At 36.6% G+C, this 26299-nt stretch overlaps 1 protein-coding gene across 1 annotated transcript in view; it reads left to right on the forward strand.

The window, feature by feature from the left end:
* HHIP (hedgehog interacting protein) overlaps positions 1-18959 on the forward strand; it is a 71170-nt gene extending 52211 nt beyond the window's left edge. The window contains exons 9-13 of the mRNA XM_057376315.1: positions 1583-1706; positions 2339-2469; positions 3069-3150; positions 12442-12590; positions 15019-18959. Of these exons, the coding sequence (XP_057232298.1) occupies positions 1583-1706; positions 2339-2469; positions 3069-3150; positions 12442-12590; positions 15019-15212 (680 nt within the window). The 3' untranslated portion in view covers positions 15213-18959. The remainder of the gene's footprint in view (positions 1-1582; positions 1707-2338; positions 2470-3068; positions 3151-12441; positions 12591-15018) is intronic.
* Positions 18960-26299: the final 7340 nt, after the last annotated feature.

Here is a 26299-nt window from a genome sequence, read left to right on the forward strand (position 1 = left end):
ATAAAGGAAAAAGTGAGATAGACAACAACAGACTACAACCAAACAGGGAAATGACTGAGCTCTGTTTAAATGYTACTAAAAATAAAAAACTTAGAAAAAGGCACTATGCTACTACTCCATAATAAAWGACTAGTTTAGATGAGATCACAAAAAGATAAATATACTCAATGAGGGACTTTAAAATATTAAAGTGCTTCATGTTCTCTCTGAATCAGTATGACTGTCAGCCACGATTTCAGTTTGATGTTTAACTGTGACAGTCCCCAACATGGTTTGCTAGTTCAGGCAAGCCAGGTGACACTTCCTCTGAGCCATCACCTGCCTTGACTGCCCATTTAGCAGCTTGTAAATTCCTGATGCTAACATGTGATAAATGCCAACGGTGCATAAAGGCAGTGAGAACTGGCCTGTCTCCTGGAATGTAGCATTTTCCTTTCTAAATCACTTTCCTAGGTCCTCCCACCTGTACTTTCCTCAAGAGCAAAGCAGCTGTGCTGGCTGGTACAACAGTACACAAKAGCACAATGCAATTGTACTATTTCAGTTATTGCATGAATTTTCTGTGTCCATTCTGTAAAAGCCAAACCAAAAAATAATATTTGGTTAACCACTGCTCCAATGGAATTTTGACTGCATCCTTATTGCAGAGTAAACTAAGCAATATTGTGTCTATCCAGAGCAGCATGCCAATATTAATACTAGGCTGTGGGTCAATGGCTTCAATAAAAAGAGTTCATCATCCTTTTCTCCCCCATAAAATTTCAGCCCTTACTCATGTAGAATAATCTGGTAAATAAATTTATCAAAGAATTGCAGATAACCCTTTGACTTAAAAAAAAAATTCTTATGAAAATGGTCTACTGACTGTGGCTTTTATTTAAAATTATGCAGCTAGCATGTCAAATGGAGCTTGCTTTTACCCTAAGCAGCATTTGATTGCATCAGTAAGAACACGTACACTGAAACCTCCTTGAAGAATTATTTGATAGTACTAAACTCTGTGGTTTTGTRAAATAAAAAAGGAGAAAAAAAGTATAGGAATTGCAACTACTACAGCAGGATAAAATAAGATACCACGAGGAGCTACAGCCAGTAACAGTAGTGTTTTATGGGATGTAACAAACATACCATGTCTAAAACTCTGATTTTGAAAGTTCCTCAGACTATTGAATGGCTTTCAAAACAAGTCCTACCAAAAATCACTGGGATTTCTGCTCTTAGATACAGGACTCTACAGTGAATGGGGGTTATTCTGTTCCTGAAGTTCAGCAGATCCATTCTGCTGACTTTATTGACATGTAGAAATTAACAGCAGTAATCACATTGCTTTCAATGGAAGTCCAACCTAATCTTTATGTAGTTCTATTCGCCCAGCTTGTGCTCATTAAAATCTCTAATGGATTGTTTTACAGACTTTGTTGTAATTTTATGACTTCTTTTGTCTCATTTCTGGCAACACATATTGAATTGTGAGAAATCTTTAAATGGAACTCAATCTCTTTTCTTGAAGCAGTAACATTTTCATAAATGTGCATCAATATGAAAATGCATATGATCTAATGCTACGGTAGTTCCTTTTTAGAGAGCGAGCCTTCACTTCTAGAATTCAAACCATTTAGCAGTGGMTCCCTGGTTGGTGGGTTTGTCTATCGAGGCTGCCAGTCGGAGAGACTCTACGGAAGTTACGTGTTCGGAGACCGCAATGGGTAGGTTTTGTATGAGTCACTCTTAAACAAAAATGCATGTGAGGTGTATTCAGTCACTCAGCTGCTTATGTTGTGTCATTCCACCAATTTAACAGCTTTGATTCTAGATTTGGTAATAAAACAGCACAGCATTCTAATCAATGGTGACATACAGAACATACCTAATCCTTGGAATAAAGTACAAAGGAACTCCCATCATGGCATTCCTAAGATTTTAGTTCTACATATGCTTACGTGCATCTTTTACATTATGATGGGAATAAATGTTAATCACGGAACTGYTTCCCAAAAAAACTTTCAGGGTTTTATGGAAATATCACTGATGGAGCAACATGAATGTTTCTTTAATGAATGGGCAGTTTCCCCATGTCAAATAGCTGAATATTCACAAATGGTTGTATAATATAGTTTGAACCTAATTTTTACAGTGTTTGAATGACTATATGACTTTTAAGAATCTGAAAAATAGTGACAGAAAATTGTAAGGCAATGAGATGTATCTACACAGATGTATCTATGAAGCTACTTACAGCAGCTACTTGAAGATACTTGTTTACTAATTTATCTGGAYGATGAAAACTCTCTGTTCAAAATGTAATATAACAATATGTTTTATGTGTTTTTGAATATAGAAATTTTTTAACGCTGCAACAGAGTCCTGCAACCAAACAGTGGCAAGAGAAACCCCTCTGTCTTGGCAACACTGGCTCATGTAGAGGTTTCTTTTCAGGCCCTGTCTTGGGATTTGGAGAAGATGAATTAGGTAAATACTAAAAGRATTGCTCTTAAATCATAAGGCTTATCAGTAATTCCTGCTGAAGTATTCATAATCRTAGCAAATGTTTAAAAAGAAGGCTATCTGTCCCTTGCCAAAGCTGTCTGCGCTGCTCTCAGCCACACCTCAACAGCCTTGTAGGAAGAACTGAGAAGGGAATGTGTTGTTGGAAGGGGTAGAGGTCCTTACTATGTCTCACATGTGAACCTTGTCACTCACTACGACACAATGTATAATATACTTGCTTTTATTCCTTTATTCCCAACACTACAGAATTAAGGGGCAAAGATATTGCATGAGCAGACGGATCCCTCTCTTCTCCCTTCCTCACAAGTTTYATTTTTAAATCAATTCTACACTATWYGAAAGAAAAAYCTCACATGACAGAATAWTTTTACATTTTACCATCAWTTTGGACAAAAATCTTATATAAATTTTCAAATAGAAATGACTCTTTWGTMTATTTTAGTGATGAGTGTTTTTTWCAAAGATTYTTCTCATTCAACAAGTACAACCAGATCACAGAAGTCATGTATTTGACAGCTTAGGAAAGGGGAACTAATTTATTGCACTCTTTTCCCTTACAGGTGAGATTTACATATTATCAAGCAGTAAAAGTGTGACACAGCCTCACAGTGGAAAACTCTACAAGATTGTTGACCCAAAAAGGTGAGCACTGCATTTCTCTAAGATCAATGTTYCTTCACTAGTTTAAAAACCAGAAGGTAACTGCAGTTCTCTTTGTGTGGCTGAATTATGCAATACTGACAATCAATAAAAGGGAAAATTCTCAATGCAAATTCAACATCTTTCCATCCCTGCACTTACCTGTCTCTCCCTGGGCAGGTTTGGAGCACCAAGGGGGGAAATCCTCTGTCCTTGGACTCCGTGCCARAAATACACAAAATTCTTTAACAGTTCTTAAAGAACTCCTTCCAAAGGGGTTATAAATCCTACTCAAGTGATTTATAAGACAGGGAATTAATAGGATTGGTCTAATTATTTAGACTAATTTACCAGTTGTAAAATGAGGAAAAATGAAAATTATCAAACCAAAGTTCCTCAAGACATGATCTTTACAGAGMAGCTGGACCTATGAAAATATTAAGGAATCTGGAAAGACTGCAAAAAGCCAGCTCCCAACATGACCCAGGGGCCCCAGCAGCAGTAAGAGCTGCTGGCTGGCAGATACTCACTGTAGCTGGGGGAATACCATTTTCTTCATGATGGCTCTTGCTGCTCTATCAGACCAAGTTCTGACATGTAAAAGTAGCACATCCATCCTGCAAAAGTATCAGAAATCAACATGAAATGAAACAGCCAACAGAAAAGTCTGTTGTCTAATTACTTTGACCCCATTATACTCTGCAAGAGCAGCTGCCTATTTGTTCAGCATCTACTTCAGCATGTTCCTCCATGAGTATCAGATACAGTTAGACTTCCATTTTTGGCTTTGCTGCAAAGAGAAGAATTTATTTTCTTGTCAGACTTAAATTCTAAACATTGTTACTAGAATAACAAGTGAATACAACAAGAAAATCATGAAATTGGATGCATGCTGTGCTGTAAGTTAAAGTAGTTTCAGTGGTTTATAATTGCAGTATCCCAAAACTATAGCAAATAATTTGGAAGCAGATGTTACTGCAGGTTAGTGCAGTCTGTCAGTCAAGGTTATTACRTATGTTTTATTTATGCTTTCTGGTATTGAAAACATTTTTTTTAGAACAAAACTTGCCATTCTTCCTGGGGTTGTTTAGTCTGTTGGTGTATGGTTTTAAGTGAATTTTACACCCTAAATCCACTATTAGTATCTAATTACATGGGGCTGCCTTGTTTGACCTCAGCTTTTTGTTCTTGTTACCTCTTCCAGTAGGGTGGTCTTYAGCTGACATACCTGAAAGGCCAGACCTCCCATTGCTGCACTCAYGGTTGGCTGTTTTCATGTATGGAAAAGGGTCAAGACTGTGTTTGGTTACTGGTGAAAGTAACCAGAAAACTATAAAATACTTTTGTAAATTGGCAYACAGTTGAAATTAAACAGACTGTGGCAAAGGCATATCATTTTTGGTAACACTTCTTAGAAACATGGGGTCATTTTCATTCAGGCAAACTTTTGAGTTTTGTTGTTTTTCAGTCTCACACCATTGCAGATTTAAGGGAAAGATAATGAGTTACTTCCAAAAAGAGCATTGCAGCTYTATTTGTCATTTCATGCTGAGTTCATATCACCCATTAAACAACTTMAAATTGCATGGCTTTGGCACATGTTCACGTAATGTCTTAGTGACAAAATACTGCTATTGACAAGATAATATTTTTTTCATGTTAAAGTTTTTGCTTCTCCTCATGGTGCACCATACCAATTCAACAAATATACACCTAAACCCTACCCCACTAAGCTTTCTAAAACACAAAGTAAAGATGCTGCAAGTGTACTATAAGAAGCAGGTAAAAATAAAATCATCAAACTATTGATTTGCCATGTCTTAGAAATTCATTACTTATTAAAAAAGCCCTGTGAGAGGGGGCCCCTGGCAGATTAGCTAATTTGTAAAGAGAAGCTTCAATGCTTGGGGCAATGTAAAAGAGCAAAATTATCATTCCTTCCAGTAGCCTTTGTTGGAAATTAATAATTCCATGCAAACCCAGTCTTCTTCTGCTAGTGGTCATTTGTAACCTGCTGCAAGCTTACAAAATTATTCTTTCATTAAAAAAAAATACATGAAGGTGCAGGATTTGATTAATTTTGATCTTTTTAGAATCATAGAAACATTAAGGTTGGAAAAGATCTCCAAGATCATCATGTCCAGCCATTGACACATCACCACCATGTTGACTAAACCATAGCACCGAGTGCCATGTGCAGTCATTTCTTGAACACCTTCAGGGATGGTGACTCCACCACTTCCCTGGGCAGCCCATCCCAGTGTTTAACAACCCTTTCAGTGAAAAAATTCTTCCCAGTGTCCAACCTCCCATGGCACAGCTTGAGGCCATGTCCTYTTGTCTTGTAGAAAACTACTGTGTAATCAGGTTGTTCTCAAGCATAACCATGACCCTGCCTTCCTTGTCTCAAACGTAGGATTAGACAGAAATGTACTACCTGGATATTGCTAGCAGTAGGAAAAAATTCAAATTAAGCCAGCAGGTTAAAATGTTAGAAGATCAGAATAATGCAGAGAAACCTTTGTATTAGTCTTCARTAYGAAACAATCCTTGAGATGTCACAGAAATGAGGTGTTAAACTGAGGTGATATATGAAAAATTGATGAACATGATCRACACAGAGGTTCTGAATCCCACAATCATCAAAGCAGTTTGAAATACAGAATTCCAGGTACCACAGTAAAACTTCTCAGTTTTTCAAGTATTTCATGTCAATAACTAAATAGACTCCCATCAAAAGCACAGAGTGAAATAATCCCTCTCTTTGTAAAAAGGTTGTTATAATCATACATTAGGGCTTGAGAGCTCATCGATAGTGAAGTGATTTWAAAAAGCCTCAAGTATGTGAAGTGCAGCAAAATATAGATACACTACCTATTACCAAAAATCCCATAGAGAGAAGAGTATAGCCAATACCATATTTAGCTTTGAGGATGGAGGAGATGTGGGAAACATTAAAAATTACAYGGACATAACACCAACACTGGATACATTAGTTAAAACTGGCAGTTAAGAGAGGTTCTTCACGTAAAAATGTGTCTCTGAAAAATATATCCATTGTTTGATGATTATAAAAAAAACCCTGTTACTACTTTCCAGGGATTGAAACTAGTGAGAAAACATAAGGAGAAAGACTTTGTTTTTTCTCAACTAAAAGGGTAGGGTTAGTCAAATATCCTGAAGGTCAGTGCATATACTAGCATTTTTGAAACTGTTTTTGTGATCAAGAACCAAAACCTTTTTATTTTTTAGTTTTTTACTTTCTGATTAGTAACTTTCCTGTAGTGTTTTCTATTTCTACAAATACATACTAATATCAATCACAAAGGCACTGATGTATTCAAAAGAAAAAACAACTGAGWAAACAGTGATGTAGAAAATGTAYAGAGAGATCAAAAGATTTCAGTTAGTTGATAACAGAGAAAATAGGAGACAAATCCATAAGAAAAAGAAAAGTAATCATTTTTTAGCATGATGAGAAGAGAAAATGAACTGTGAAAATTAATATTTAAATAAGTAAAATCTGTTGACAGGTCCATGTAGTCTGTAATTCAAACATTATTACTAGACCAAGAAGTACGAAAATAAACTTTGGATGGTGGGAGAACAGCCACAAAATGGCTTTGCAAGTCTTCTTTTAGAATACTTACAATATGATCACTTTAGTTTCTAAGGAATTTACAGATTAAAGGAAAGATATTCAGAGAAGAGTTCTCAAAATGACAGACAATGCAAATGTTTTCCCTTTAAAATATGTTCTGTGTCCCCTGTGAAATTTTAAGTGCGAAGATTAAAGAGTTTGCCACCATCCATACGGTGATTCCAAAGGGAGTGAGTAATTGTTTTGACCAGGATGSCTCACTGAAACCTGCAGGTGATTTTTATAGAAGAGGGCAGAGCCTGAGTGTTCCTTCACACAGAAGAAGATTTCCTCTTCCTCTCCTTATAGCACCTTATAGATCTGGATTTCAATGTGTTTCATATCAACAGCCGGAATAGCTGCTTCCTGTTGGATTGAAACTTGAACTTGATTCAAACCATCTCACTCCTTTTTCATGCCCCTCCAGAGTATATAATTCCACTTATCATCCTTTCCATCATCACCTTCCGGGACTTCCGCTGTCGGAGAGCATTTCCAAACAGACTGATTTCAAACACGAAGGGACAATATCTAGGTCATGCCTCATTTTGACGTTATTCAGGTCTTTAGAAAACCATAAGTGTTTTTATTTTTCAGTATGAGTCAGGAGTGTTTGGTGGTATGACAGAAGAAAAGCACTTATGAAAGTGTARCCCTGTTGGATAATTTAATTAGTATGGAAATGGAAACACACAGTTTTAGAATAATCTGCATCAAGATACTCGGTTCTGATGGGTTATAGATAAACTCCCAAGCTCCTACTGGAAAGTCTCTGTAGAAGGAGCCAATTTTGTTGGTGAATGCCCTCACCAACCCAGGTGGGCCATGTGATTTTTTTCTGTTCAGAAAGTTACTATCCCTTAAGTCATTTGAGGGAATGGAAAGGCAGAATTAATGCCTAATTATGTTTAGTTTAGCCGGAGCATGCAAAATTCTTATCTCATTTACCTACCCACATGCAGTTACTATTCCCACAAGAGACACTAAAGAGAAATTAGAGCTTTTTGCGAATACCAGTCTAGAGAGTTTCACTTTACAGAAGTACTTCACAAAAACTCCTTTGTAACCACGATGGAAAACCTAAGGATTTTTTTCAATCACATCACAGCTCACTGACTGTAAAAGTTTTTGTTTTGGTTTCGGATTTTTTTCCCTGTTTTTTAAAGTCTTTCTAGCATTGGCTCTTAAGGAGTTCTCACTTTTTATCACTTTATAAGGAAAAAAAYAGCTCAGTTTATCTTTTGCTTATTTTCTGGAGCCTGCAGGAAGCCTCTGCCATCCTAAAGAAAGTCACACATAATAGAGCAGCTTTAGCCCAGTAAGCCAGTCTTTCCCAATTCATCAGTCAAAGTGTTATGCAAGTGGCCCCCTAAATTGATAAATTCCCACAGTGCCTGTTGACCCAGCTGCCAAGTGCTCATGCAGCAGGTGTTGTTTTCATGACCACCCTGACAGTAATACAAACTGTTTAGCAGTTGCATTGACCTCTTAGCTATTAACATTGATACAGGCTTCGCTAGGGACTAGTTTTCAAACATGACAGAATTTCTTAAGACTAGAGGTCATGAACAAGTATACCATATAAGAATAAATTTGATATGCTGCTGAGTTTAAATCTTAAAAGCCGTGAGTTTTTTCCACATTATTCCCATGTAGTAAATCTGGAGACAAGTAACGAGCTTTTGGCATCTCTCCCAGGACTAAAGGTATACTTTTTAATTTTAGAAGCTGTACCTGAAGAAATGCTATATTTATTCTATGACAAGTAGTAAATTTAGGCCATGACAAGGGGTGAAACAAAATTATTTTTTCTTGACATTTTCCCTTATAAAGGAGAAAACCGCAACAACTAATGCACAAATGTTGGTGATATACTTAAACATCATTCTAATACCTAAYATCTTATGTGCAGGTAATTGAAGCATAACATTCTATATATTTTTATCAGGATCTCTACAGCAGCGTCTCTTGTTTGAATCTGARCATCCAGGAATTTTGTCTGGCTTTTTTTTTTTCTCACTTCAGTGGGGAAGTAGAGATTTCTGATACTGTGTCAAAAGCCTGGTGGAGGAATAGTTTTCTGTTCAGTATCATTGTTTTACTGCTGAGTTTTTCCCTCCATTTGCATTGATTAATGCATATCTCAGATAGCACATAGAGCAGCTAAATCACTYTGTGTGTTTAGTGGAGCTGTGAAGAGATGCACTAAAGAAAGCAYGAAGTCCTGAGCAATGCCAGGGTGAGTTTTAATCTATTAAAGCACGTTGGACTTTTATACACCTCTAAACTAACAGTAGAGGCTGATTTCTTACACTAGCTATGGTAAGGCAGCAAAAATTATTTTACATATTGTACAGTCAAGAATTCCCAGCTCACTGCACACGTCAGCGAAGGGATGCAGTGAGGGCCCCAGCCCCCAGTACAACTTTTCCTCCATGTTCCATACATTTAGAGTTGTTATACAGTTTCATGAAAGCCTGTTTTAACAAGCAAGATATACTGTACTGTACTGTATATATGAACAGCTCTTTAAGATAACTAGAATTGTACAGACCATATAAATAGTCATTATCAGCTACATTTTTGGCTGACTTTCTGCGGACCAAATAGTGCTTACTGTAAGAATAATCAAGCTGTACCCTTCAGAGTTTTATAGATTGAGGGATACAAGGGAAAAATTCTCTTCAGCCCAGAGTGTGGCTTCMTCTATTCCCCTCCATTTTCCATGCTGGGAGACACAGCGAAGCACTGGTTATATAAACAACATCACAGTCCTGTCTAAGTGCGGGAGCAATCAAGTCCCAACAGTCAGTTTCAGGACTTTCATTATCTTTGTGAGATTCACTTCAATTTGTGCTGTCCCTGAAAATTTCCACCCCTTTCAAGCCCTAAGAAAGCAAAGTGTGAGCACTGTAGGGCAGAGACTTTCTCTCGGTACGTGTTGGTCCCAGAGCAGCATTTCAAATCCTGAGAAAAGTGTGGCTTTTCCTAGAGCACAGCTAAGAAAAACCAGCAATTCTCACACACAAGGATTCCACTGCAGCTGCATTTGTATTCCTCTTCTCCTAGGGCACCCTGCCAACCAGAATTTTTTCCATCTTTGTTTCTACTCCACCCCACCATTAATAAATATWATCCAAGGCTGATGAGTGCAAGTTATTGATTGATGGCAGAATAAAAGGCAAGGTTATATTCACAAGTACCAAGAGTGGTAGAAAACTTTAAATCACAAAAGTGAGCAGCCATATTAGGCTGGATACAAAAAAGTGTGACTTCTGCCTTCCTAATTGCATACAAAAAGAACCATATATTCTAGCCCTATCACGGATAAATACTTCACATCTATTAATATATAAACCATTATCTTCTCAAATAAAATACCTTTGTGACTTATGAGGTCATTCTTTGCTAAGGATATGTCACTGGAGCTCTTTTCCAAGAGATGCTCCAGGAGCCTCAYGTTATGCTTCCTGCTAAACAGAGTTGGGTTTGAACAAGAAATATATACTTGGGTTTGAGCAAGAAAATGAGAAACCTCCCATTTACAGTAACTTGAAATGAGTGGGCTTTAACAGTGAAATAAAGAATAAATAAAGAATGTTATCTCCTCTGCAGTTGGCTATACAGAAATCATTTCAAATGTAGATTTTTTTTTTTCTAGACTGAAAATCATATTATTTTCTAGAACAATTTCCAAAATAGCATTACATGTGAATATTGCATATAAATTTTTAAGTGTAGGCGCTTTTTTAACYGGATCATATGTAATATACTCATTACTACAGAACTGGAATTCCTTAAAGGTCAAAAAAATAATACATTATATTTAAAAGACAGCTGTGGAAATACGTAAACAGCAAAACTGAAAGGGTTTCAAATATGCTGCACCAAAGGTGTCARAACATGTTTCAAAGCCCTTAAATAATACAGGACCTTCAGTCTRATTCTCAGAAATGCTTTGGAAATCAGGACTTGGTGCTATGCTAAAGAAGTATCTACACATTCTTTCTGTCCTTAACWTCTTTGGGGAACCAGTTCTTGTGTGTTTAAATAATCATGGTAGCAATTAGGACTGAGCAGAGAAAGTGCTGTGCTGAAACAAACCAGTGGGCCTGTACTGTATTACTCTGTTTCAAAGAAAAATGCAAGAAACCCTGTAATGGACCATTAACAAGATGTGTGCCAAAATGAGAGGGGGAAATGTAAGCCCAGTCAGCTAGTGAGGGACTTCGGTGACATTAGGTATGAATGCTTATTTTTAAAAGAATTATTTTTTTACCCTATCKAATATTACTTTGAATGCCCCCATTGGTCAGAGAAATATCTTTGTAAAATCCTAGTAGAAYGTGGGCTTCAAATATCTATTGATATCTTGGAAGCCATGAGTTCAGCTATTTAACTTTATTCTCTTTAGCTTAATTTTTTGCCTTGATGTTTCTTCTGATGTTGAAATGGGAGATAAACAAGAATGCCCAACTGTCCTCCTCTCTTTTTTCTGTCAGTATTCTACACCTCCATCATACCCATTCTTTCTCAGGCTTCAAAACTACCCATTCTCCACACAGGRGTATCAATCAGGGAATTTAATATTTGTCAGGGTAATCGGTGCASAATTCGCTATTCCAGTTATTTGCATATAATTGGGGGTGTAAGACTGATGTCAGTATAATGAACAATGGTCTTTCCTGTTCTATCTCATACCAAAACAATTTTGTTTTGGTTTGTTTGGATTCCAACTGGACACTTAGCCAAGGTTTCTCTAAGCTCTCTACAAAACCATTAAAAACTTCATCCTGCACATTTCAAACTTATAAGGTATGGCAGTAGTTCAGATGATTTCCTTGAGAATGAGTAATTTTGTATTTGTCACTAATTAATTTAATTTTCCATGATGCTCCCATTCAATTACTTGATTAGATCACTGACATTCTTTTCTAAACTTCTACCTGTGSAATCAAACCCACAGCAGAGACAAAACATGGTACCTCTACTGGGAACCTATATTCTTCTGATGATCCTATCACCCTAACCAAAAAATCCACTATCACAAGTATTTTAAGTCAGGTGAACAAGAACTTCCCTTGTGCTTGGTCTTGATCACTCTGAGACTGAAAAAGTCTTTCCTGATGTTCAGATGCCTAAGTAAGCACCCAGAATGCACAATCCAAATATCATACCATGAAAATAAAAAGCTGGCAGTGTAAAACTGAATTTGTAGACAGAGGCAATACTTCTGCAAAATTATTACACGTCATAGAGCATGACATAAAACTTGTTCAGGTTACTCTTCCCAGCATACAACAGGGAAATCTAGATCAGCTAGAAAAGCATAAGCTGGCAGCTTTATAAAGGTAAACCTTCAGCAGGCTGGTTTTGGCAGGTTCATGCTTCAAGAATTCCCAAGGACTATCGTTTCATCTTGTAGCAGATCTCTGAAGGCAGTTATATGAAACAACAGCAAATTGCACTGTATTTTCTCTACTGTAACATATCATCTCTATGCTTACTGTTTTTGATGAGGAAGAAAGAAATCTCATTACTTCTCCCACTGATTACACCATAGCAGAGAATCAGGCCTTAAATAAACAAAATCCATTTATTTCTCTTTGATCCCAACTTTTAACTGTTTSCTTGGTTTGTATGGTTTCATTCAGGCCTTTAGTCCCTGAAGAATGCAAGAGAACAGCTCAGCCCGCACAGATACTGACGTCTGAATGCTCAAGGCATTGTCGGAACGGGCACTGCACTCCCACAGGAAAATGCTGCTGTAATCAAGGCTGGGAAGGAGAGTTCTGCAGAACTGGTTTGTATATAGATTCATAGCAACAAGTGAAAAAAGTAGCGACATGTCATAATTGGCTTTTAGTTACCTGCTCAGAGAAACTTGCAGTATATGTTGACCAATACATTGGCCTTCAGTTCTAAGACATTAAAAAAYACTGATTTCATGAGTTGTAGAAGAACAGTAAGTCTTTAAACAAGTGCAACTGCTAAAACATCAAATGCATTGTAAGCCAGTGCAGAATGCAATTAATGGCATAAATATGGCAGACAATGGTATTGTTATTTTTTTCACCAAGGTTTYAAAATGAAAGGAAATGCAGTCAATATATGTCCTGTGTTTGGACATTCACCTTCCACTTGCAGTATTATCACTGCCAGTGTCAAATTGAGGTGATTTTTCAGGAAAGATGGTACATCAGAATTGCAGGTCACCGTTGCATATTTTGCACTTCACTAACTTAATCCAGATTTTTTAGTTCTGGTACATTCTKGCTTTTGATCATACCAAATGAAATGGCTCCAGTTAGTTAAAGAGAATTTTATGTGCAAATTAKCACAAAGCAGCTAATAATCAATGTGATTGTGATACATTATTATAGTGATTTCATCAAGTCCTACCTTCCTGCTTTACTTTTTAAAAGCCACTTGGAAAAGTGACTGTGATCAAACTAAGGTGATGGATGTGCCAGCAAAGGGGTGAGGTGAATGAGCCTGGAGAGCCCCAGCTGTGCCATCTCTGTCTCATAGGCTGTGGTTCTGTCTGAGCTGTGTGATTTTGGCCAATGCAGATCTTCCAGAGCCAGCCTGGGTACCAGCTGATGTTATTGCAAYGATGTTGTTCCTCAGCATCAGCAGAATCCTCTCACTGGGCGTATTTGGTCAGCGAGTTTGACCAGATGCCAACACAGAGAGATGTTAACATTAGGGCAGTAGAACTCAAAGGGGCAGCAGGGACTAAGAGAAAACAAGGATCCCACAATGGACCAGGGATAATTCAGGTTAGAAGGGCACTCAGGAGGGCCCTGGTGAAGCAGGGTCAGTGATGAAGTCCTTATAGGCTGGAGCGTAAATTTCAGCAACCTCCAGGTTTTTAGTGATGAGCAGAAATTACTTTGGAATGAAATAAAATTAATTAATCACTAATAATGCACTTTACGGGAAAAAATTCATGAGCTGACCATCTACACCCAGCAAGCAAGGCTGGTTAGAGAAACAGATGAGGTAATCTGGCCAAGCAGCCCATCTTCAATTGTCCTCATTTGTCGGTCAGAACCTCCCTGCATTTAGAGAATGAGGCCCATTATACAGCCTTTGCCCACATGGAATTTGAAGGTAAAAAATTATCCTAACATGAACATAAATGGGTCTTGAATAATCTGTTTTGTTTAAAAAATTACATTTTTATGATAGATAATTTGATAGACAGAATGAGTAAGAAAGACACAGAAAATATGTAGATTAAGAACCTTTCTCCCCTGCATCCCATGCAACCAGAGAGGTGTTCTAGGTGTTTCAGTTTCATTCCACAAGCTACTATTATAGTTAAAATAAAAAATATTACCTTAGGAGGTATGAGTTTCCTTCTTGTGTAATTAAAAAACCCATGGATAAAATCAAGAAACCTGTATTTCTATAGTGTATTACTAATACATGTAAATCCATATTAAAGCTTACTGCAATAGATAACATTAAACAGCATAACACCTGCAAAAAAACCAAAATACATTATRTATATTACATATATCATAACGCTGTGACTACCCTAGGAAAATATACTTCCTCGACTAAAGTTATTGATTATTAGTTTTGCTAACACTGGCTACAATTTAAAATAGTAGTCAAACAACAAAATAAAATTTGAAAAAAAATGAAGCAAGCTGATTAACCTAGAACTCTATAGATAAATCYTCAGGCATCTGCTAAAGACAGGGGAAAACTTTGGAACTTAAATAACTGATAAAAATGGCTGAAAAAAATACTCTGGCTCTCATTTTTTCAAAAAGGAATTCAGTTTTGGTCCCAGCATTAAGTGATTCATTAGTTCACCTCTGGTCAGGTGTAGTCTGCTTTGCTAAGGAAAGAGTGTAGTGCAGAACTCTGAGTATATAAAAGAGTTTGACTAAGATTCCTAAATGAAACCTGAATATGGGAATTGGACATTTAAAAAATATCAGAGTTTAGTTAAAAATACTTGAGTTTATCAGTCTTTTCCAGGTGACATCCTCTCAAAAATACAACATTGCTTCCTACTGCTAATATTCTAAAACTTTTAAAAATTTGCTTCCAAAACTTCTAATATTTCATCCTTCTGATTTTGTTTTTAATTTATATGCTTTATTATGACAAGGTTAAAAAAGGTTTTAACRAATCTAATGAATGTACTGTATCTTTTTTTTGGTTTGTGATGTTCTAAACAAATTAGAAAATCGYTGTTTTTTCACCCACAGCAAAATGTGACCCAGCCTGTCGACATGGAGGTGTCTGTGTAAGGCCCAATAAATGTTTATGCAAAAAAGGCTATCTCGGCCCCCAGTGTGAACAAGTGGATAGAAACATCCGAAGAGTGACAAGGGCAGGTATTCTTGATCAGATCCTAGACATGACATCCTATTTGCTGGATCTCACCAGCTACATTGTATAGTTTCTGGGACTSTTTGGAAACTCCACTTTCAACGGGCATTTGTTTTGAATCCTGTCATTTTTGAAAGACTGTTGTCCTGCAACAAACACCGGTGATTTGATTTACTTTATTAATTTAAGTGTAATATCCACAAATGTGCAGAAAAAAATCCCTTGTATGTGTGTAAATATTCCTGCACGTCTCCACAGACGTCCCGATATCCAATATGTGCACACATACACGCGCAGCCACCATCACAAATACGGTTTTACAGAGAGTGGAATCTTTTCTAATATTTATTTCTTCATGAGAAATAGTTTACTAAGCAATTCCACTGTAAAACACATTTTCATCAAAGGACTTTCCTGATGWCTTAATGGCTTCTTTGACATCCCAGAAATCTCGTTCCTGTACCTATCTGATTATAGAAGTGAGAAAGCAGTTTTCCAACATCGCTGTATAAACTGCTGGATTTAATAAAATCCAGTTGTAACAGTTTCTAAGGTAAACTGACCTACATCATGARACAATATTTCAGAACTGCTTAATGCATTCCTATCTAGGCAATTCATTGTAAGACTGTAACCTTCACTTTCATCAATGTAACTCTATTACAGAATGTTATTTCTTTATCTAGCATAGATGCAAAAATCTGGTTATCGCAGCTTAATATCAAGATTGTTTCAAGTGTTTAATAATTAAATTATATTCGCATATTTCAAAACCAGTCATCCTAGAAGGTCTGCTTTTTATCATATATTTTATTTAACGATGGGCACTGGGTTCATGTTACATATTTATATTATTTTATTTTATTTTTATAATATAGACATCACCTAGATGAGACAGCTTTACCATGTCCTGTAAAATACTAAAGTTACATTTTTCACCAACTTAATTGGAAAGATGGGAAAAAGAGAGCAAACACACACACAAACTTCAATGTGTTGTGGATCTAATATAGAAGTGTACCTTTGTGTCAACTTGTGTTCATTTATGTGGGATGAGAAAAAAAGCAAAYGGCCACCAATGGTAATAAAATTACAGCACGTGTTAAAAGTGTCCATAAAGTGATTTTCACTGTAGCAGGACAGTGTGAGAGGTTATACACAGCAGACTCTGCCGATGCCACGCTGAACCCAGGACCAGAGCTCACATGAGCATGTGTGCCTGTCTGCAGTGTCCCTTGTACAAAACCTACAGTGATTCTTGCCAAATGCAGTTCTAAATGTAAATGTTCCTTGGAGAACTAAGAGAAAACTGTGTCCTTGTAAATGTATCAATAAATGTGGTGTACATGCTGTAGTCAGGTTTTCTAAGGTATTAATTAGATGTATCTGCAGAACTGGTGCCCTCTTMTCTGCAGCTCTATCTATAGGCAGTTTTTTTGTTCACTACGTATGAACTATCAGTTTCTTTTGCACTACCTGCAAACTACCTACTGCAGCTTTTATAAAATCTTGCCTAAGAAAGCAGAGCAGGCACAGTGTGCACATCCTGTGGTCCTTTTAAGCAGCTGCTCATGCATCAACAATTCACTACATTTAGTCAAAAAGGCCTAAATGACTTTTCCCATATTACTCTCCARTGATAAAATCACCTCTCCAGGGCAGCAACATGCAAAGAATTTTCCCTTATACAAATTTGTCAGTCTTTGTAATACTTAGTAAGTATTAAATCTGAAATTACAACATAACCCATAGCTGCATTTCTGTGTCCTTACACATTCCAGCTCTGAGGAACAGACAATTACATTTGCCTTCCATATATGTTTGCCTGGGTTTCGAGTGACCTCATGCCAAATGGAAATTGGTTGAGAAATCTTGGTTAAGTGCTCAGAGAACAATGGTCTGCATTAAAAAGTGCATGCATAATTTTGCACAATGTAGATTCAACTGACAGTCCATTGAAAGACATCTTGGGATTAAATGAGCATGAAGACCAAATTGCCCTCTCACCCCAGAAAAGGGTGGTCCCTTATAGTCACACGAACACTTCATTGGCTAAGCAGTGTGACCAATCTTAAAATGAACCCTGTGGTAGCATCTGTAGGTTAATAGCAGCTCTTTGTCTCCACTGCTTTCTGCCTTTAGTCTTTTCCCTGAATTCCATCACAAAAAGTTTTACAATTAAAAAATGTCCTGACAACCATTTTTGTAAATTGACCTTAGCATCTAATCTTTCCTTATTCAACGTGGGTGACAAAAATGTGAACTTCTCATGAATGAGCCAGCTGTCTAAATCTGTCACATAGCATGGTTTTATTACACTCTTCATAATCAGCAAAGCAAGAAAGTCGCTGAAGTATTTTAGCAATGTTTAAATATCTGACAGAGATAACATCTTTAACGCTTTCTTCAATGAAATATATTTAAAAACAAACCCAACTTCAACTCCAGTGTGACATGTTATTTTCAATAACCAGCTGGGGAGATGTGATAKTTCTTTTCTCACTGCTTAGTTCCTTAAAAAATACCACAGATGGCACCTAAATTGAAGATTCACAATAATATATATGCAACGGTCATGCAGAAAACAATGATTTTAGAATTTTGATCTCAATGTTAGAGACAGTTTCATTTACTAGAGAAAACAGAAAATAAAACACCAATAAGAGCTAAGGATTAAATCCAGGCCTCATTCAAATCAGTAGCAAAAACTCACATTGACTGTGCTRCACCGAGAAAATCACTTTCAAAATTTAAGCAAAATACTACAGTTTCTTTTATTTAAAAAACAATTTCTGCTCTTGAGTCATTGCATAAAAGCTTCAAAACTACTAAGTAATCTAAGTGAAGATTAGGGGGGAAAGGGAGATAGTTTGTGAAACTGTTTTGATTCATTTTTAAATCACCTTTTATACTGTGTGAAAGCAGGAATCTGCATTAAGCCCACATGTACATAGGAAGTCCCAGTGGAAAAGAACTATTCTCATAAAAAAAAAAAAAAAGAAGACACAAAAAATCCTAGCTGCTTATTTATCAAAAGAAATTATACTATTAAAAAGAGTGAGCAAACCCCAGGCCTAGCCACCCAAGATGCTGATATAAAAAGGGCAACTGCAGTAATTGCCCTGAGAATTGGCATACAAAAAAAAAGAAAAAAAAAAAAGGTCTGTAGAAAGCCTGTTGCCAGTTAGGTCATTCTGCAGCCATTCTCACACAACCTCCGAGAGTGTCCCAGAATAAAACTGAGCTTATAAATGAAACTAGATAAATGAGGCAATTAGATAAGGGCCTCCAGAAGGGATTTTATGTATGTGTTCAAGTTGTCTCTGTCTCTGTGTCTCTCTCTCCTAATCTTTTATTCCATTCATTTCTTCCTTTATTCAGAGATACTGCCTCTCTGTTCCCAACACATTGTACATTTCAAGCATTCTCTGAGCCTTTCTGCTGCTAAAGGAGAACAAATGTACCTGTTGCAAGAAACATGACTTTCCCTGATGTCTGCTAGTTTAAAACCCCTGCTTTATTATTTTGGGACAGAAAACTCATCTTTCTCTTTTTATATGCCACTGATCAGAAAGGAGGCATATTCCTGGAATATAAGGAAAAACATCTTTACCTCATAGATAAGTAGGGAGACAAAAAGATGTTATGCAAAATCAGCTCCAAATTGTTTCACTCCATTTCAGAACAACAGCAAACTCATTTTTTTACTGCATCCAGTCAGAAATACTAACTCAAAGCCTCCCCCTCTGTGTTAACGGTCAGCAACACAGATCCAAACCCTTTTTACCTTTAAATCCTCACATATTATTATGTTTCACACCAAGTTTAAATTAAATATAAATAAGAGTATAAATTCTGCATTACTGACATGCCACCTGTTTGTCTTTTTTTTTCATTCACTTGTCCCCATTTGGCTTTGCAGCTCCTTCCTTTCTAGACCCACAGCAAACATCAACCATCCCTGGCTGCTGCAGTGCTTCTTATTTTTGAAACTGCCTGACAAGATGTGTGCATCAAAAATGCTTCCCAGCAGGCTKAGGCTTTTATCCTTTGGTCATTCCACAGATTTTTGTTATTTTGTAGTAACTGCAAGCACTGTGTCTTAGCTGGGCATTTACAGCTCAGGAGTAGCAGCCTCACACAGCTCAGGCACAGAAAGACTGAAGTTGGAGGAAGGCAGAAATCATTTCATCACTGAACAGTCACTGTATTKATCAGACAGTTACCCATTTCAATCCAGTGATCAGCTGCCTTCACTGAAAAGCAGAATGATATTCCTGGGATGATGAAATGTTGCTTTTCAATAYATATTTTTTCTAATTYGGRTTRAGGAACAAGGACMTTTCCTGTAAAATTATGCAAAAYGGAGATTCTGATAATATGRACAAATAATTTCACAGRTATAAAGTCACACTATGGTGAAAAYGAGTGCTCATACATGAAATTCTAATTGCATCCATTAAATAGGCATTTATAAGATTGGTTCTACATGGAAAAAACAAGTCCAAGGGCACCCTGTTCTGCTAATCTTACCTTAATCGTGTAAATTCCTTGAAAGACATTAATGCATTTTAATTTACTATCCTTTAGTAAATTAAAGGATACACTTAAATTAAACTGATACACTTTATCTGTGTATCAGTTTAATCAGGAATTATATCATTTTGATCTTCTCTCAAACTTAAAAGGTGACCTTTGTCTTGGAAAAAACCCAGAAGRAAGACAAGAGGTAAATTAAAACTATTTTTTTCCATCTTGCAATATTAAAAATTCACTAATACTTTGTTAATTAAAAAAAAGTAACGTTCTCATCATCAAGGCAACCAACCCTTTAAATCTATTCAAATTCAAATTTGCAGAAAATTTGTACCAAATAATCTGGATTCTAGTGACAAAAAACTTATGTATTTCCCTAAGAACTTTCAGGACAAAATGTTTTGGAGACATTGAAAAACAATTAGGACTACTTTGCTGAAAAATTTGTTTTCAGCAACAGAGTGATTCAGTGAAATAAGGCATGTACTTTTTGGGATATAGGTGTGAAACAGCAGAAGCCACCTGAAAGCTTAGCACAGGATTACTTTAATCTTTGAGGGCCTGATTCCAAGTCCATTGATGTCAACTGATAATCTCCTATTGACTTCATTAGTTACAGGATTAAGGCTTTAAAAGATATCCACTTAGCTGGCAGAAGATCTTAACTTCAGACATCAGTGCTCACATGACTCTCTGTGTCTGCATCTGCAGTCATTAGAGCAGTGATTTCTGGAATAAGACTGCAGATCCAGCCCTGCAGAAAGCCCTACAGAGCACATCCAATCCTCTTGAGTTTCCTTATGGGTATTGCCAGCAATTACACAAAATCTGCCAGAGTTCTTGATGCTTCTCTAAAAGTGTTCAGCAGTCATCTGATGTGAATGCTGAGTGAYTTACCTGCTTCCCAGAACTCTCAGTACTGAAAAGGATTCATCTAGTGATCAGTGCATGCTACAGACATTCAGAAACATAAAATTCTGGGTTACATGCAAATAAAGTGTGTCTTTACCTATTGTCTACTGTACACAGACAGGCTTCCTTAAACAAAAATGTCACACATTTTTTGTCTGACGATATTTTGTTTCTAAGGATAAAAAACAACTTTCCATCTGTTACACGTTATTAGGAGGGTCCAGTGTATCATCTAGTAGAGTTCCTTTTACGGTCTATGAGATTTTCTTATTTATTTTCATTTTGCAATGAAGTAAAAAAGTAAAAAATATTTTAAATGAAAAACTGATTAAATTCCCAGAAAATTTCAGAAAAGCAGCAGCAGCTAAAGCATGTGAATATACACAATGGCTTTGCTCACAGTATTCTTGGAAAGAAGGCAGAGAGTTGGCTGGTTTGGAGACAGTTTTTTTTTTAATGTAGGATACATTTTACAGTTGGACAAAAGGGTGTTTTGCATCACAAGGCAGTAACAAACAACCCCATTTTCYGAATGTTCCTAGGAGGAGCTGCTAAAAAGAAAATGTTCTAGGCAGTCAGAACTGGTGTGCAGAATGAATTTAATTCATATCATGATATACTGAGACCAGAAACCATCTGGCACTAAGTCACCAGATGTAACTTGTAGTGGTCTCCATTAGTACCAAAAGYAGTAACCCTACCCTGTGAATTATCCAGAAGTGCTATTAGCTGTCCCCCACAAAATATACTGCAGAATTAAAACTTCAATTCCCCTTTGAGAACAATTAGATTGTAATGGGAGCCAAGCAGAAAAGGAAATARCAAAACTCTGTCACTTGAGAACATTACTGTTGTGACATTCCCGTTCAACTAGTTTTATTTTRTAGAAGCTGTCAGGTACTGTATGTACATTTGAAATGTGGGAAAATAGCTTAGAAAATATCACTGAAACTAGGTTTAAGCATCTTCTATAAACTGTATTATAYTACTAAGCATATACAGGCAACAATCTAGCTGGGAGCACGCAAGTAATTTTAAGCATATGAGTCTCACTGAAGTCATGTGCTAAGTCATTATTAATATAATTAAGTGCTGTCTTGGTTTGAGACCTTACAAGTCTTTGCAAGTCTACCTACATGTGCTATATGTGCATTTCTTTTTAGGGAGACAGCAGGACTAAAGTTCATAATGAGAACTCAGTAACTGTCTACCACAAAAATTCAATATAACCTGAAATAATTGCATCTTTGTGCCTCCACTTTCCATCTAAAAATTAGTGAAATCAATCCTTGTAAAGCGCTTTGAGCTCTTCAAATGAAAAGTGCTATAAAAAACTACAAATTATTATTATATTATTGAACACCATGTATGTATACACACTATTATGTAATATATAATATATGTATAATGCATATAAATTCTAACAAATGTATTTGTGTAATATCTGAGAAATTGAACAGTTGTATCTGGAAGTGATAAATGCATAGAGTTGGATTTATTGTTAATCTGTGGATTTAATGATTTTTTTAGACAAAAGGATGTTTAAGTGTATAATTGCTTTTCTTAATTTAATATATTTATGTAAATGCATGCCTGAAGTTCTGATTAGATAGTTATTCTGTGTCCCTTAAGCTAATAAAATATATTAAACTTTATCTTACTATATAAGGTACACCTGCTGCTTTAAATTTTTTTTGATTTAATATTTTTTATGACTAAATGCATAATTTAAAGTTCATGAAATTTTAATTTTAATCAGCTCTTTGATCTTTGCAGTAAAAGCAAAATGCCAGCATTTTATATATTCTTTGAAATGTACACTAGTTTTATTTATATAAATTCTAAGATGCTTTGATAAAATGTGACTGAACACTCCTATTATTTTTGGAATGAGAATTTTGGAATGAAGTTTCCTGTACAGAAAATCAAGACATCCATATTGAAAAGATACCTGTTTYGTTGCAAGCAATATGTGAGTGAACATGCAGGTGGAATAAGAGGATTTCACCCACAGTCTTTTGAAGCACAGACATCTTGGTGAATTAGTTCAGTTACAATGGGAAAAACATTGGGGTCATTTGTTTGCTTTGCTTACTTGCTGTCTTCAGAGAAGTACATCAACAAATCAACAAATGTTAAATTCAGAGGTACTATTTCCAGTGATTTAAAAGAATGCCATAAAAAATATATGCAGTGTGGAATTCTTTCCTTTTCTCCTGATCCTAAGCAACAGGTTCTGTTCCACTGAACACAGCACTTGAGCATACACCTGAAAGCAGGGTCAGTCCACAGATCAACCCACTGTGCTTCTCAACACTWAAATGCAAACCACACCTGCACCTGGGAGAGAAAAAACCAGCTGGGACAGGGAGCACTGAAGAACCAAGGGCTTCTTCACATGCTAAGTTTAGTTTGGTGGTTTGAAATGCTGTTGAATTAGTCTTACATATTTCATATACCTGAAGTCTTTAGGCTGTCCTGTGTTTACTTCTTAAACTAAAGAATGAAGCATTACCAACTCTACAATATTGATGCTGTCTCTACATTTCAGATTGAAGCCAAAACAATCTTGAAATTTTCATGAAATTGTTTTTCCATTTTTCAGCTAGCTATACCATTAGTGATATGGGCTGGTGGCCAGCCAGGGAATTAGGAGCCAAGGAAAATCTGAACTTCACCCAAATTTGAGGGTATTTGGAAACTGTATTTTACTTCAGCTTTTCAATGAATAAATATAGCAGTTGCAGCAATATTCTTTTAAACACATTTTCTTTAAAAGTTTCTTCATTTGAAGACTTACTCAAAACAAGAAAACAGCAGAAAGATGGCTAATAAATAATCAAGAAATCCATGAGGATTGTTTTGATTTTTTAGTGGAACCTATATGTTTATGTAGAGAGTAAAAAGAATTCTGTGAGTTTTGTACAAAATTACAATAAATACAGTRCAGCATGTAGTTCTGGTGACATCATGAGTCACTGAGTTTGTTCTTGTAATTTATTAAGACATTATGAAAACCCACTGACATATTTATAAGCCTTGGAATTAACAGCTACCTTTCATTCCTTTTACAACACATAAGACATGAATTTTACTTAGAGAATCATATAAACTCAGCTGTGTACAGCAGGACTATAATTCTACCTAGAGCTTCTGATGGTATCCCAAACCTGAAGGGCCAAATTCTGCTCTGCTTTTGGATGAATGAAAGGAGGTGTCCTTGGCCTCTTGAACAAGGCTTGTGTGGTTTGTCAAAAGTAATCAGAATTTTCAACAAGGAATTCAAATGTGCAATTCAGGAGCACTTCATTTTAGTAACACAGTTCCTAATAATATATCTGGGTCACTATTTAATCACTATTCCCAAAATATATCCTTTGAAAATCTTCTGTCCTTTTATTGCCTTCCCTTTATTTCCACATACAGCTCTGTTCTTTAAATCCTCGGTTATTTATTCATTTTCTTATAGATGTGCTGTTTCTCCATCCTACTGTACTAATTCACTACATATTTACAGGTTTTTCATGAGAATGATTATTGCACAAGTTTGTTTTTTTTTCTATTTTACTTTAATGAAAGTGCTAAGTAATGGATCAGCCCCTGGTTTAACTGTAAATTAAAAATGCACCACAAGTAAGTAGRGTAGAATCTTTAGGATGCCAAAGAATCATTTTGGTCTCTGTGGTTGGATTTATTTATTTTGGGGGGASGGTTGGTTTGAGTCATATTTGATGACATGTCTACAGCTGACATACATCTCTGGCACAACTGGGCAAAGYGGGACATAGCTTTGGTTTTGGAAAACCTCACTCAACAGTGGCTTCCTTGTTTGCTTGGTTTGGGGTGGTTTCTGGAGGTTTTTAAAGGGTTTTTTTTGTTTGTTTGTTTATTTTTTTGTCTTTCAAAGCTAGGACTACTCCTGCATTTAGTGTGAATTCCAAAATTTTGGGCTAAAACAGTTGAATGAACGGCTCTTCAATATTCAGAATTCCAGACATTGTCAATGCTTCAGTCATGTTCAACTGTTGCTCATCTTACATTAGCACACATTCACTGATATCATTGTTGCCAGGAGGTGAGCCAGATTAGGCAGCAGCTCTTCATTTTCACTCATTTTCTATCACTTTAATTACATTTCACTCAGAAGTGTCTGTCACATTGTCCCACAATGAACTGGTGTCATCATACCRGCAGAGTTTGCTCCAGTCTTACACACTGGAGCAACGTCCACTTGTTTCACCTTTCCCTGTGCACATTGATTACTCAGAGATGCACTGCTGAGGGAGGGAAGGAATGYAGGAGTTGCATGCCTGTGGAATGTTCCCCTTTCGGTATAAGAAAACTGAAATGCTGTGCTACGTACGCAAGCTATTTCCGCTTCAGAGACAGGGAACAAACACGCGACTCAAATGGCTGCCTTTGGTTCAGGAGATTTAGAAAGAAGAGATCCCARCTCCACAAACCCTCCTGCAGTGGAATTTGTGCTTTCCTGGTCAGATGAATAGAACAGGTGCAGATACAGCTTTCAGGCTTTTAAACTACACCAGCCCAAATAAATTACAGCTACGGAGTGAGTTTAGCAATTTCAAGCRAACGTCAGAAATGCAATGCCCATGGTGCAGATAAAGCGCTTATGAAAAAGGTGGATGTAACATCTGTACTGGCACAGAACGCCTGTTCTAAAGTCATAGCTGCAAAATACCTCCTATAAAGCATAAGACTGTTAGTACAGCTGCAGCTTTTAATAGCTATTGAATTTCTTGATCAGGGAGGCAGGTCCAGAGCAAGGGAAATGGACAAGTGAAACTATAAACTGCTATTTTACACCTATGAATGTAATATCAAATAAATGTGGCCGAACCCACTTTTATTTTCTTAAGAAATTCATCCCCAGAGAGCCTCGTGCTAGATCTTAGCTAGCAAGCCATCAGAAGGCACTTATGTCAGCCTAACCCTGAGGTTTCCAAGATGTATAGCTCTGCAGCCTACATATATATACCTCTTGCTTATTATATCTGTAACAGAAACCTGCAGCCACACACACATGCTAATACTTCATGCATCATTTCTGCACCTACTCAAAGCTATTTGGTTCTAGATCGATGCAAACAAGCAGTGAAAAGGCAAACAATAGGCAGTTTTTAAGATGGTTCTGCAAGAAAAAAATTATAGTGAAGTGATTGAGTTGCACAGACCAGTATGGGCAACAGGATGCAACCAGTAAACTCATTACCATATTAGCTTATTAAAATGATGCCAAAGAATACAGCTGCCTGGCATTTGCTCGGGTTTCTTATTTAAATACCTTAGGAGTAAGACGAATTCATGTCTAGGAGGCCCCTGTAAATTACTAAAACCATATTTATTTTGCATTTATAATTACAGCTTTTTGTTTCTGAGGGAACTTCTGCAGAATTATCAGATTTTTCAGTATGCAGATAAATGGAGTTTTAATATTTTCTAAGCTTATTGTCTTGCAAATTCTTCACATCTTCTATTAGCCTGGAAATTAAATCCTTCACATAATAGTCAGGCAGCAGTGGCTGCTGAGACKGAAGATTTACCCGAAGTTACTCCAGATGGAACACTGAATATTTCCAGAATATTCTGGGTTGGRYCCCCAAGGATCATTGAGTCCAACTCTTCAGGAAAGGGCCCATTCAGGAATTGAACGCACAGCCTTGGTGTTAATCTCTCAAGCACAGATTA

This window comes from Malurus melanocephalus, unplaced genomic scaffold (assembly GCF_030028575.1).
Source record: "Malurus melanocephalus ecotype Western Australia unplaced genomic scaffold, MMel_1.1 scaffold_277, whole genome shotgun sequence".
Classification (NCBI taxonomy): Eukaryota; Metazoa; Chordata; class Aves; order Passeriformes; family Maluridae; genus Malurus; species Malurus melanocephalus.